This window comes from Haliotis asinina, chromosome 3 (genome assembly GCF_037392515.1).
Source record: "Haliotis asinina isolate JCU_RB_2024 chromosome 3, JCU_Hal_asi_v2, whole genome shotgun sequence".
NCBI classification, from domain to species: Eukaryota; Metazoa; Mollusca; class Gastropoda; order Lepetellida; family Haliotidae; genus Haliotis; species Haliotis asinina.
The window spans coordinates 5,316,262-5,330,768 of record NC_090282.1 but is presented as its reverse complement, the minus strand read 5'-3'; the positions used below and the strand labels follow the sequence as shown (position 1 = coordinate 5,330,768).

The window sequence follows — 14,507 nt, the reverse complement described above, 5'->3', positions numbered from 1 at the left end:
TACATATTTTCTATAGAAGATACACCCATAAACAAACTTTCCGACTTGTGAATTTTGCTCAGATGGAAAAAGCCCAAGCGTGGTATTATCAGTTGCAATCTGTTGCTGTTTTAGCTTACAAAGTTCAACCACGCCATACCTTAGTTAGAGCCGAAAGCCTCGCAATACAGACTTCGATGGCTGGTCCACAACGGGTAATTAAATCTTTATTAAGCAAACCTAAAAACAGTGACTCCTGACATTCTCAAGAGCATTCGAGGGAGGATTACCGTTCTTTCCTACTCTGAAATGACATACACAAAATTATGGCAAAACTGACTCTATTCACCAGCAGACCTGAGAATGTTGGAACTGGAACGAGGAGGAGAGTCCGCCATCCTAAAAACTTTTCAAAGTAGAACCATCCCTTATCCTTTAGAAGCCAATGTATTCGGGTTACAACTACAGTTCAAACAACTTGATAATAAGAATTCCTATCAATAGACATATTATAAGTGTTTAGGATTACTCATGTCTTCTAGATTATCGTGGTCAGCATGTCAGGCGTCTAAAGCTCTTATTCCAGTTTATACACTTTTTTTTAAAATGTTCCATTTCCTACAGCGTGTTCTATTTTTGATGCTAAAATTGCGCCGATTTTGTTATACGGGTCAGAGATATGGGGCACAAAATATTGTGATGCAATAGTGAAAGTTCAATCATCATACTTTAAACGCTTTTTACGGGTTGGGAAGTTTGCTTCAAATAAGGCCGTCTTGGGCGATATAGGGCGCTATCCTCTTTTCATTCTCAGCCAAGTTAGAGTGGTCAAATATTGGTGTAAATTACTAAAGATGGAACGACATCGATATCCTTATCATTGTTATAGCTTATTAAAAACTATTGATGAAAATGCTAAGACCAGTTGTAACTGGGTTTCAAATGTTAGAACTTTGCTGTTTACGTGTCGGTATTCTTTTGTCTGGATGGAGCAAGACTTCGGTGATTTGTATCCTCATTAAAACAGAGATTGCAAGATATGTATTATCAAAACTGGCACAATTTCATCTTCATCCTTTATATGTAAATAGAATCAGATATAGAGCCAGAAAAATATTTAACATTATTAGAAAACAAGGATTTGATAAGAGCCATGTGTAAATTTAGACTTTCCCTACACAATTTCAATGTCAATATAACAATATGTTAATGGAATTTACTAACATCTCAAAATCCTCTTGTTATACATTCATTTGCAACTTTGTTAAAACATGTATTTATTACTAGATAATTATTTTAATTTGTGTTCACGTGACATTAGAAACACATTATATATCAATTGTAAATGGGGCCATAAGCCCGTTTATTACTGAATAGTGTCTGTCTGTCTGTCCTATCAATAGGGGAAGAAAGATGGTGGTCCGTGGTCCTGTACATGGAGCTCAGATCACAAATCAGTTGACAATAAGCACCGTTGAGCTCGCAGAGTCCTTGGATAGGTGACCGTGTTAGGCAGCTTGACTCTTGAAGGCTTCTAGGACATCAATTCTACCCCACAACGAAGCACATGTGACACATGCGTCTCACCTCATGTAAGTGAGGTTCTTGAAAATTACCTCTGTTCACCCAGCAGAAAATGGTACCTGGTGGGATGTGACTGTAACCCTCTAGCACCTAACAGGCAGCTTGGGTTATCCCGTGTAATAATATGCCTGCTTTGACTGTGAATGGAATTTGGCGCTATATAAATGCACATGTTACTATTATTAAAGATACACTTCCTGGGCGTGACTGTGTAATTACGGTTCCAATAGCTATTGTAAGCTGTTAGCCATCGTTTCGAAATGTAAGCAAACCTTTCCAGCATCACTTTCAGAGACAATGGCGGAAAAGGAAAGATCATATGACCTACATGCTGCTAAGTTACTAAATGAGTTTAACTTCATCAGCTTTAATTTCCTGACATTCGCTCTGTAATTCTCAGTTTCCTTCATCGATTATTTAAAATTCCAACTTCTTTAAAGCAACAAATTGCAAGTTTTTATTTAGACAAGGAATAGCATTACCAGTCACTCCAGGTAGGATATCCGCATCTTCCGTCACTATATTTACACTTACGTCATGTTTATTACATTTGCCCATCGTGGCAACGTCCGATCTATTTTAGCATAAACACTTCTTTTGTAGCATGTTAGCTAAAACAGTATTTACACTAGCAACAATAGTACCTGTGGTTTCACACAATATGTTATCAACATCAATACACATAATCAATAGGCACATCGTTATATATCTTTAACAATTTTATACATTACACTGTCTTGTCACACTAAAGCATATATCTCCGTATTTATTTAATGGCGTTGCCTCACTGCTTGTGTTCTAAGGGTATTGGGTATTTACACGCTCAGTTATGTTGACATGTTATTGTTATGTTTGTTCAAGATTTTCGCCGCATGTTTAATTGTAGAAGGTGTCATGATTATTCTTAAGATTGTCTCTGACTTAAGGTGAAGGTTACGTTGGCGAAGTCCATACGGGACGCTGATCAAGAACATATGAGTCATGGCTGACGATGATGTATGGCTAGGTGGGCGTTAATTATGGATCGGTGTTGCTTGTTTGTTCTCGTTACACCCCCAGCACTATATTTCTGCTGTTTGGGGGCTATCGGCGAATGACCTGGTCTGGAAATGATATTTTGACCGCGTGACCTAACTCGGAATCCCACTGACTTTTGGTGTTAGCCAGCCTTTGTCACGCGTGGTTATCGGAAACGCACTGATCCGTCTTGAGAAGGCAGTGTCATGCACAGGCCACGACTGGTCGTGATTATACCTTTCACTAAGACTACATCTAAATTCTGGCCCGGTTGTCGCGAAACAAATTGTGAATATTACCTGAGATCCTGAGATTTACTTAAACAAACCATCAACAAGTCAACCTGGGACAGTTCATGTATAGTGCTGACCGTAGCATAGCATCTGGTGATTGTTGAAGCGCCAATACCAGTAAACCGACGCTTGCTCTCTGAAGATGTATTAATTTGATGGAAACAACTCTCTTCAGAGGCTCAACGTGTGTGGGAAAAGTTAGATTTGCTTCTTTACGTCACTTTACGGTTGGATGAGGTGAACATATTATCATTCAGGGACTGTCAGAGAGAGCAGTAAACTAATATTTCTAATCATTGTAAATAACAATAATACCAATGCTATATTTCTGTCCTTGATAGGGAAACCAGGTGCATATTGTATCCAAGTAACGTCTCCAAAAACTAATAATATTGTGTGTTTGTGTAACCATAACAATGCTTTTGTTTTCTGTGCGCGGCATGCCCATTGCGTGTTCCTTCTCAGAAAGCCGTGGTTTTGAGTACTGTGTACATGTTATTGAGGGTATTGAGTACTGTGTAGATGTTATTGAGGATACTGAGTACTGTGAAGATGTTATTTAGGGTATTGAGTACTGTGTAGATGTTATTGAGGGTGTTGAGGGTCACATACTAGAGTAAAAACCAAACCCCAGATTTAAAAGTTAATGCAATTTATTAACTAAATCTACCTCATTTATAATACACCATTTAGGTTTGCCTTCACACCTGCATTATCACCTCATCAAACACCCTCATACTCTTTCCCTGCACACTCACGCACGCCCATCATACTTCACTCTTCAAATATACGCACATACAGTCATAGCAACACTCCCATCAACTCACAATATCACAACACTACAAATGTCTTTAAAGAAATACACCACAAATCATATACTTGTGGAATAGATGGAATAGACAATAACCATTCATTGAAAGCACAAATCAGTCTATTATGGTTCACTGTTCCCATCACAATCGATGTTGTTGGCATGTCACCATATGTAGGGGTTCAAACAGTTTGTGATTTCGGTGGTATATTAAGGGTCCTTCCCCTGCGTGTTAATCTTCACACACTTGGTTGGCATGTCACTTTGATCCCTAATGTTCAAACGGTGCAGCCTTACTGGCGGGACATGGCACGCTCCCCAGACACCCAGGTCTCACGATCGGCGAGACAGCCTGTAACACCTACCCCGGACACTGAATACAAAAAGCACACCATGTACATGGTATCTTTACACATACACAACATATGGGTTTTACACATACAAAATGTGTTTACAGGGCTGTTTTACAGTACTTAATATGCCACACTATCACTATATTTTACACATAACTGTTGTCTGAACAACATCATTACCCCATCAAACTAGCTGAGGGACATTCTACATGCTTTCATTATAAATCACAATTCTTTCACATTCCAAACTTCAACAATAATATTGCACATATTACATATTATAAGGTGAAAGCTAAACTTCAATACATATATAAACAATTCAATCAACAGATAACACAAAATCATAATACTCACACCAGCTGAATATATAGGGAAAACAGCCAACCTCACACACATACACTTTCCAAATGGTTGCGGACTCACAATCTTCAAATCAAACCTTATATACCCCCCAAGCTACATGATTGACTCCAAGCCTACTACCCAGCCACATACAATAGTCTTTCCTACTGCACACATCAGATCCGAACAATAGCTCAACGCTTGCATCACTGCCCTCGCTCACAAGTCCTCACTCCACACTTATCCCCCCTTCACATTTAACACGCAACATATACTGTAATATGCATTATAATAATTGTGATCTTGACATTGAGTACCGTGTACATGTCATTAAGGGTATTGAATACTGTGTACATGTCATTAAGGGTATTGAATACTGTGTAGATGTTATTGAGGGTAGTGAGTACTGTGTACATGCTATTGAGGGTGTTGAGTACTGTGTACATGTTATTGAGGGTGTTGAGTACTGTGTACATATTATTGAGGGTGTTGAGTACTGTGTAGATGTTATTGAGGGTGTTGTGTACATGTTATTAAGAGTGTTGAGTACCACGTAGATGTTATTGAGGGTATCGAGTACTGTGTACATGTTATTCAGGGTGTTGTGTACATGTTATTAAGAGTGTTGAGTACCACGTAGATGTTATTGAGGGTATCGAGTACTGTGTACATGTTATTCAGGGTGTTGTGTACATGTTATTAAGAGTGTTGAGTACCACGTAGATGTTATTGAGGGTATCGAGTACTGTGTACATGTTATTCAGGGTGTTGTGTACATGTTATTAAGAGTGTTGAGTACCACGTAGATGTTATTGAGGGTATCGAGTACTGTGTAGATGTTATTGAGGGTGTTGAGTACCGTGTAGATGTTATTAAGGTATTCAGTACTGTGTAGATTTTATTGAGGGTGTTGATTACTGTGTATATGTTATTGAGGGTGTTGAGTACTGTGTAGATTTTATTGAGGGTGTTGAGTACTTTGTATATGTTATTGAGGGTGTTGAGAACTTTGTACATGTTATTAAGGGTATTGAATACTGCGTAGATGTTATTGAGGGTATTGAATACTGCGTATATGTTATTGAGGGTGTTGAGAACTTTGTACATGTTATTGAGGGTGTTGAGTACTGTGGACATGTTATTGATGGTATTGAGTACTATGTAGATGTTATTAAGGGTATTGAATACTGCGTAGATGTTATTGAGGGTATTGAGTACTGGGTTGATGTTAGTAAGGGTTACATTAAAATGTTTTAATGAGCAGCAATGAACTTGACGATCACTGGGTGCTGGTCACATTCAAACACCGCGTTATGAATGTCCAGCAGTATCCGTGAGCTAAAATATACATATACAATAGGAAAATCCCGACCTTGCTGGCAAAACTCCATTAACTATTATTTGTTTGTTTGTTTGTTTGAGTCTGTCAATGTGTATCTCACAACTTCATATACACCCTCATTACTAAAATGCACTCTTCAAAAAAAAAATGCAAATTAAAAAAATGATTTTTACAATTTTCTACACATATGTAAACTCAAACAGGTTTGAGGGCTGTACATTGTTTCCAAACACAACCCAAATGATTTTGAACGGTTTTATCAATCAGGATTGTTATGATGTGTGTGGACGTCATGCAGCACGAATATCGAGCACACTGATTGTTTCTCGCATCCAAAAGATGTGACTATAAAAGACCCAAATGAATTTCACAATTTCATTCACGATCTTTGCAAGTACTGTACACGGAAATGGGTCGTCTCGAGGCTGCCGATCGAAATCAGACAATTGGGCGATTGCAAGCTGTCGAATCAAAGAGTGAGGTGACAAGGATCTTCAACTTTCATCCCAACACAATACCTCGATTGTGAGATCGATTTTGTCAAACAAGTTCAACAAACAATCCAAGATCAGGAAGACCTAGAGTCACTGCCCAAGATAGGTACATCCGGGTAACCCACCTGTATGACCGCCATCGTACCGCCCGGGACACAGCACAAGAGCAGTTTGGAGCCCGAAGAGTGTCCGATCAGATAAATTAGGAACCGTCTCCGAGAAGTAGTGATACATGCCAAACGTCCAAAGGTTGCCCCCTCCTTGACACGACTACATCGACGTCAACGAGTGAGATGGTGTAACACGGTGCTGCCATGGAACCTGGCGAACCGGAGGCACATACGGTTTGACGATGAATCCTGTTATCTCCTCAGGCGACGTGATGGTAGAGACCGTGTCCACAGACGACGTCATGAACGTTTTGCTCCTAACTACATCAGACAGGTGGACAGATAAGGTGAAGAGAGTGTTATGGCGTGGGGAGGCATCTGATACACCCGCAGATTGTAACTTGCGCTTGTCCAAGGCAATCGATACTTCGACCTGATTCTCCGTCCGCACGTCCTTCACCTTGTTGACCGTCAACAGCAGCTCTTCCAGCAGGACAATGCCAGGCCCCACACAGCACGTGCCACCGTGGACTACCTGGACAATACCAGCATCCATATCCCTCTCCTGGCCGTCGACATCCTAATCCACCACAGAATCTTCAACAGTTGTTCCACATGCTGCAGGAGGAATGGAGAAGGATTCCGCCAAAAAAAACATCCAACGACTGATTCGATCTGTACCCAGGAGGTGTCAGGCAGTGGTGGCAGCTGGAGGTGGTCATACGAGGTACTGACTTCAACACCACCTTGTGAACAGCAATACTGACTGTGATGACTGTTATTCTCATGAACTTCGGACAAGAGAGCAAAGCATTGTTCCACACAAATTTCATTCATGTATCTTTGTTTTCCGCTGATTTGCTCATCCTTGAATAACACCAAATTTTCATTGATATTTGGGTTTTGGGTTTCTTTTTTGAAGAGTGTACATATATCATCCGTGTGTACAGCTATGTAAATACAAATTCCATTTGCTCTCGAAAACCGTTTCCCTCAGAGATCCGATTGGTCACGTTATGGCAGAGGTGCCATGGAACATGTTTCAACAAGAGCCGATTGCACGTTCCGAATGCAGCATGGGTTTATGCTTGTGAAATAGTCACTACACCGGGTCACTACACTAGTCACTGTGAAATAGTCACTACACCGGGTCACTACACTAGTCACTGTGAAATAGTCACTACACCGGGTCACTACACTAGTCACTGTGAAATAGTCACTACACCGGGTTCTCCTGCATGTAAAGACGAACCAATTACTTGTATTATAAGGAACATGAATCAGAAGAGGAAACTGCTTCTTACATAATAGTTTCACGGAGCATGTGTTCACCATGGAGCATTGTTTGACGTAAATGTGTACATGTAATATCCTATAGCAGGCAAACACAAACCAACATAATGTCTTTGGCCGTAGCCTTGGAAGAGTCAATCCGTGGAAAGTTTCCATCTGTTGGATCTGCAGCTGGGACGTAGTAGCATAGGCAGTGCCACACAGGTATTGGTCACAGGCCGCCTTGAAGTGTGTGCAGTGTTAAAAAGTCATGAGTCAGGCACGTCCCACATTTCAACCTGTTCACCGTACCGCCAAGATGCCAAAAGCACACACTGAAGTTGACCCTCTCCTGGACGCTCTGGGAGGTAGAGGGAGGTATCAGTTATTACAGTACTTCGTCAGCAAGATATATGCATTCACGGCTGCCTTCCAACTTCTCAACTTTGTGTATGTGGGTAGGTCCTGTGCATCGTTTGGAGTTTTTCACGTCAGTGGCATAGGAACTTTTTGTACTTACATAACTACATGAAGGTATATCTGTGCGTGTTGTGTCTGTCTGTTTGTCTGTCTGTCTGTCCGTCTGTATGTTTGTGTTGCTGTATATCTGAATGTATGCATGCGTGTCTACTTGGTTTCATAGTGCTAACATAATACGCCATTCGATCATCGGATTTTATATGAATGAATGTGTATTAGCAAATTGAAACCTGACCATTTCATGGGCATTCTTGATCCCATATAGTGTTTTCTGTTGAACTGAACATCATAGGTGACGAATGTATCACAAAGTCCCCCCCTGTTCCTCACATATGAATACCATGGGTACACGGTTATTTCACAGTGTTAGGTAGATGCATGCATACACACACCTATAGGAAGTGAAGGGTCCCTTGGTATCTCTTTGTATGTCATACTAAATCATGCACTTATATCTCTACTTCTGCTTCTCACATAAGGCACATTGTATGCCATTAGACTGTTGATTTCTAAGTGCCAAAGTAATTAATTACTCATGATGTGTTCCATAGTTTGCACACGCCGCTGGTTAGTGAAATATGTCGGTAATCTGAAGGATCGGTATTGTCACGCCCAGGTTGAAGAATTGAAACAATTGCAGAATCACACCATGAAGATGAAATTCCACTGACATCCAAATACTATCAAAAATATTTAAAAGGGTCTCTAAACCCGATTGTGTAAGTACTTCAGGAGTTGATACAATATGTTATCAGTTTCTGCAGTAGTATCGTGAACACGTTTAAGAGGTTTTTGCAACTCACGAATAGAAAACATTTTCAGTATTATGTTCCCCAGCATTAGACTTAGTGATACATTCATCTGCTATGAAGTCAGTGGACATCTAGTTCAACCTGAGGGCGTGTCCTACACAGACATCCAGAATAACGGACTGCCGATGTGATGATGATGATTTGGAGATTTTACGACCGGTTTCCGACATAATGTGTATTTCGGAAAAGGAGAAAACCAGTTAGGATTCATATACATAGTAGCAGACAACAACGGACAGGCATAGTTACTGGTTTTGCCTTGGACGCATCGATGTGACGACAAACAAGGACAAGGCCACGACCAATAAAGGTTTCAGATTTCACACAGTAACTCATGACGCTATGACATTGGAGGAAATCGGCTTTACTGAAAAGAGAAACCGAAATATTGTCATTTTGCCATAAGATCGTGCTCTATGTTGCAGCCAGAAATATCCCACATACTTGTGGTCAACCCAATAACATATCAGACATTTTCACCGCAATTGACGATGACGCATTCACTATCAACAACAGCGACATCTTCTACGACAAGTGCAGCATCAGAGTCGTGGCCAACATCAGCGGCGACGCCGAGACGAAACAGCTGCCATGCTTGTACGGGTATAGTTTTGACGAGAGGAAGGAGCTGTCCATCATATCAGATGTGAGTATTTTCCTGATAACCTATTTAACATGTTCATTTGTTCATTTTTTCTTGACTATTCCATAACTGTAAACATGGTATATCGGGATTTCAATCACAACTTCATGAACCAAACTGATCATCGCCATTGATTTAATTGCGAAAGAAACGCACGACCACATTTTTGGGGGGAATGTGCAAAAAATATTTAATTGTGTTAAATATGTACTGGCGTATCACTGGAAAACACTTTTTGCTGTTGACATCAGTCAAAATGTGTGCATTTGTTATCGAATGTTTTTTTCATCATTTGCCTTTTTGTACGTATCGTTACGGGTCGTGTTTGCGTTTCCTTTGCACTGCGTCTGTACCGAACACGTAACAATCAACTGAGGCATATATGGAATTTGGCGTCAGTATACCCTTATCCTTCCCTCCCTCACTCCCTAACTCCCTCACTCACTCTACCTGTAGAGCCCGTGTAACTGAGAGACACGTAACGGCGCATGTTACGCTCTGTTTACAGATGGGGATAGTGTGTGACCGAGCTCCTCTCAAAGGCCTTGGGCAAACCTTGCTGATTGTCGGTCAAGGAGTCGGTGCAGCCGTCCTCCCAATATTCTCTGACCGTTTTGGTCGTCGCCCTGTCCATCTTATTTCTCACATGATTGTCCTGGCCTTGGGGGTCGGGGTAGCGTTCTCCCCCACCTTCACAGTTTTCCTCGTTCTCAGGCTGATTCTAGGGCTGTTCCAACAGGTACAATATTAATATACCAGCACACCAGGGGAGACTGCATGGTCATATTGTGCCATTTTGTTATATCTATTTAAATATGTGTAAAATATAATCTGTTTTAACAATGTTCGATAAAAACATTGTTGCATATGAATCTTTCAAAGATACATTTCCAGACATAGCCAAGTAACTGTACACAATACAGAGCAAATCTCCCAATCATCATCCACGTACTGAGTGCTAATATGTGCATTTTAGGGAATAGTTCTGACAGATGCTACCATTGGAATCGAGGTATTCCCAACAAGATACCGGAAGCTTGTGGCCTTCCTGTCCAACATCGGCTGGTGCACATGTCACCTGTTCCTGCCCCTGGTGGCCTACCTCCTCAGGGACTACTCCTGGAGGATCCTCCAGCTTGGATGCTGTTCCGTGTCCGCAGTCATCATTCTACAGTTCTTGTAAATACAAATCGTCAACGTGTGAGAATACTCAGTCTCGAATATCCTCAGAAATTAATTCCACTGGATCTAACGGGCTACATAGTGTTGGCCATAATGGATCTCTGAATATCAGTGAAAGGAAACCCCCACAGAGTAAAGTTTTAACGTGTACCTTATAAGCATTCATTACTTACGATAACATAGGTTTATATTTACTGCCTAAGTGTGTCTATATGATAATGGTTCGTGGGTAGTATCCCGACCATTTGAGTTTACTCCTTATAGAAGTATTTGATCTTGTTTGTATGGAAGACCAATGGAAAGGAGTTATTGTGGCATTTTACATTTCAAGTGGTTTAAACGTAGAATTGCACTTTGTTGGCTGGGTATGATGTCGTTGTTATATATTACGTTCAAAAAGTTTCCTGGAGGAATCTCTCCGATGGTTGGTGGCGAACGGCAATCCTAAGCAGATCAAACGACTCTTGAAGAAAGCAGCGAGGATCAGCCGCGTAGACTACCAGCATGTCTTGGATGTGTACGACAGTCTGCACTCAGGTCATGAACAGCTCGACACTAAGAAAGAACAAGAAGGGACTTTGTCAAAGGAACAAGCTGACGCTCTGCTTACTGAGCCTGTGGTGCACACTGTCGACGATGAAACACATTCCCTACTTGACTTCATCAAAGACAAACGGCTGGGTTTGAATGTGGCTGTCCTCTGGTTTATATGGTAGTATAGTTTAATGATAAAGCGCACATAACAAATGAAATCAGTTGTCTGGTGGGAACGAAGTAACAAACAAGTTGAATTTCTGAAGTTGAAAAAATAGTGAGATTTTACCAGCAATGTCGTGAATGTGTGTCATCCACTGACCCATGTTCAGTATCGAACCTGGACCTTCAGGTTTACAAATAAACACTCTTAACATTCGCCTACGACACCGCACCTCCATCTAGTTATTTATTGTGCTACGTTTTCAGGTTCACAGACAGTATGACGTATTTTGGACTGTACTTCACATCAGATGCCTTGGCTGGAGACAGGTTTGTCAATGTAGTCCTACTGATAGTGGTGCAGATGCCATCCAGTGTCGCCATCTACTATCTTGTCGACAGGTAATGACTTGGTTTGCTCTTATAACAAGCGATTTACAGTCATTCACCCTACACCAGATTGCTTACAACAATTGCACCAATTGCTCTCTGAGGCTGCATCGCTCTCAAACTAAAATGGCGGTTGGAGGAAATATGAAAATCGACAGGTGAAAATGTGTAGTGGGTTAACTGGGAAATGAGGAATGACAGCTACAGCCCAGCATCAGTTTGCTCCACATCTTCAGTGTAGTCATCAAAAGTCGTAAATTCATCAGATCGTCTTCGAGACTGTTCTTCATTAGGACCGGGTAAACGTCATTTTGAAATAGTGGACAAGGGTTTCCAACCCTTACAAGCCTAGGATAGGCGAATAATTTGCTTAATATAAGCGATCGCCTTGCAACGCACCTTAAATATAAGATATCAATGCCACACAATACGCAATCTCGGCTACCTACGAAGACAGATTCAACGATGCACGCAGGGCAAACCAGTGAAAGAAATAGACATATTTACATTGGTCACTGAATTCTACAAGATGTTAGCGAATGTGCGTAAACATTCTCCTGAAGAAAGTATCTCAATTTGACATGTGTAAAGCTGATGAAGAGTCGTCATGAACTGCATCTATTTCTGTTTTGACTTTAATGCCTCTGGTTTTCAGTATCGGTCGAAAGAAGACCTGCATCTTTCTACACCTTATAACCGGGTTTGGATTGGTCGGGGCTACAGTTGTCAGGGAACTCATGGGTAAGTTCAACCCCTGCCTCTACGACTTCCAGTCGACCCGCATATGACGATTCGAACACGTGCTCGATCGAACAACATTCCTCATTCATATTCATGTACATTCGCACGCACTGAAGAATTAGAATATGAATGGAATTACGTTGAGAGACCAGACGAAAAGACTGTGATACTGAAACCTGTTCTCAGAGTTTGAATCCTTCCTCACGTTGACATACCTGGACAAAAGGTTCTAGTCACTTGTTCTCCGGCAGAGCCAACTCACTCCAAGTGTTTCAATACACATGAAGTCATGGCGTGGTCATACTTCACTCTGCCCATCTGTTCACGTTTTCTGTTCAGATAGAAGGAATATTACCAATATAATGTCTTATTAGGAAACACCGGAACAGGGGCCATCATATCAACTGCATTTTCCTGTTTTGGCTTCTTTGGAATATTTGGAGCGTTTGGTGCACTGTTCTTCTACACACCAGAAATATTTCCAACCAACATCAGGTACTGTCCCTCCTACAGACTTTGTTCCTTCACATAAAACAGCATGCGCTTGCGCTTTCCATCGACACTTGTCTCCAAATAAGTATATGTTTAATCTATCGAAATATCCATTAAATACGGACTCCAGATCGGAAACAGTTTTAAGGGTTTGAAAGAAGTCGAAACCACAACCGTATTTTTTATTATTATTATTTTATTTTTTTTGCTTTAGATCTTGAACTGATATAAGATGTTCTCTATGCCACTCGTTAGGGTGTAGATCTTTCCACTATGTATAGCGTGTTGGGGGTATACGGTAACCGTGTGACTTAATGTCTTTGCATTATGTTTATCAGGAACGTTGGTTTAGGAACGTCATCTGCCTTTTCAAGATTTGGAGGGATGTTAGGACCATTTGCAGGACTACTGGTAGGTACAGCCTTCCCTGTTTCATGATAGCTTAACCAGCATGTTCAATGTGATGTTGATGAAACGTTGCAATCAATTATGTGTGTCAGAGGTTGACGTGACAGTATTTCATTGATAGCACAGTTTGACACCTTGACAAGGGAAGAGAATGATGCAGATCTTACACGTTACCAAGAGCACTGGATCGGTGCCAAAAACAGCATCTAGATTCGATCACAGGCTTCACATAACACCAATAGGTCAGCCACTCTCTCTTAGTGACAACGAAGTGACATGGGTCTGCTATACTAATGAACCTGATTTAACAACATTATTCACCAGCTGCCGGTTTGTATTGTAGAGCGAGTATGTGACCTGGGCACCGGGGGCCGTGTTCACGTGTTGCTGTCTGGCGGCCACCGCAATGGTCATTGTGCTCCCGGAGACCAAAGGAAAAGAGCTCCCTCAGACGCTAAGTGACGTGAAGGGCTGGTACGTGACGACCGACGACAAGCGAAGAATGGACTCTATAGCTAAGGACGGGGATGCTGATGAAACGCCAGGACAGCATGGACTGTAGCAGCTTCTTCCTCCCTACTCCTACTTCATGTTTGACGACGATATCTTGTCATTGTTTCTCCACACAGATAGACATTCAAGACTAAACTGGCAAGGGTGATGATGATACTTGCGAATACATCATACTGTCACTTTGTTATGTGAAGTAACATATGAAGTATATCTACAAGATTCATACTCATTACTGCTCACAAACTGTACATTGGAAAATATGCCTTAGAGAGCGATATACCGCATTACATGCTTTCATTACATGGACTAACGTTATGCAAATATTGTACCGTAAGTAATTCATCTGCCTTAGTATGATCTTTGCATGCAACTCTATCGGAAATTTATTCACATTTATTCATTTACGCATGAGTCTGCCCATCTGTCTGTCTAAGCGATTTCGAATCATTCTTTTGAAGCCACTCTGATTGTAACACCCCTGGTGACATGAACGGATAAAGTCTTGTGAATCTGAACAGCTGTATCATTGCATCATATGGTCGACATGCACGCT

General features: G+C 41.1%; 1 protein-coding gene across 1 annotated transcript; it reads left to right on the top strand.

The window, feature by feature from the left end:
• The first annotated feature begins 7,868 nt into the window (after window positions 1-7,868).
• On the top strand, window positions 7,869-14,469 carry LOC137279167 (organic anion transporter 3-like). The gene is made up of 10 exons (XM_067811654.1): window positions 7,869-8,055; window positions 9,315-9,535; window positions 10,041-10,271; window positions 10,509-10,711; window positions 11,115-11,426; window positions 11,678-11,812; window positions 12,456-12,541; window positions 12,916-13,036; window positions 13,372-13,444; window positions 13,785-14,469. The coding sequence occupies exons 1-10, from the start codon at window positions 7,869-7,871 to the stop codon at window positions 14,001-14,003; spliced, it is 1,788 nt and encodes a 595-aa protein (XP_067667755.1). The 3' UTR covers window positions 14,004-14,469.
• The last annotated feature ends 38 nt before the right edge of the window (window positions 14,470-14,507 follow it).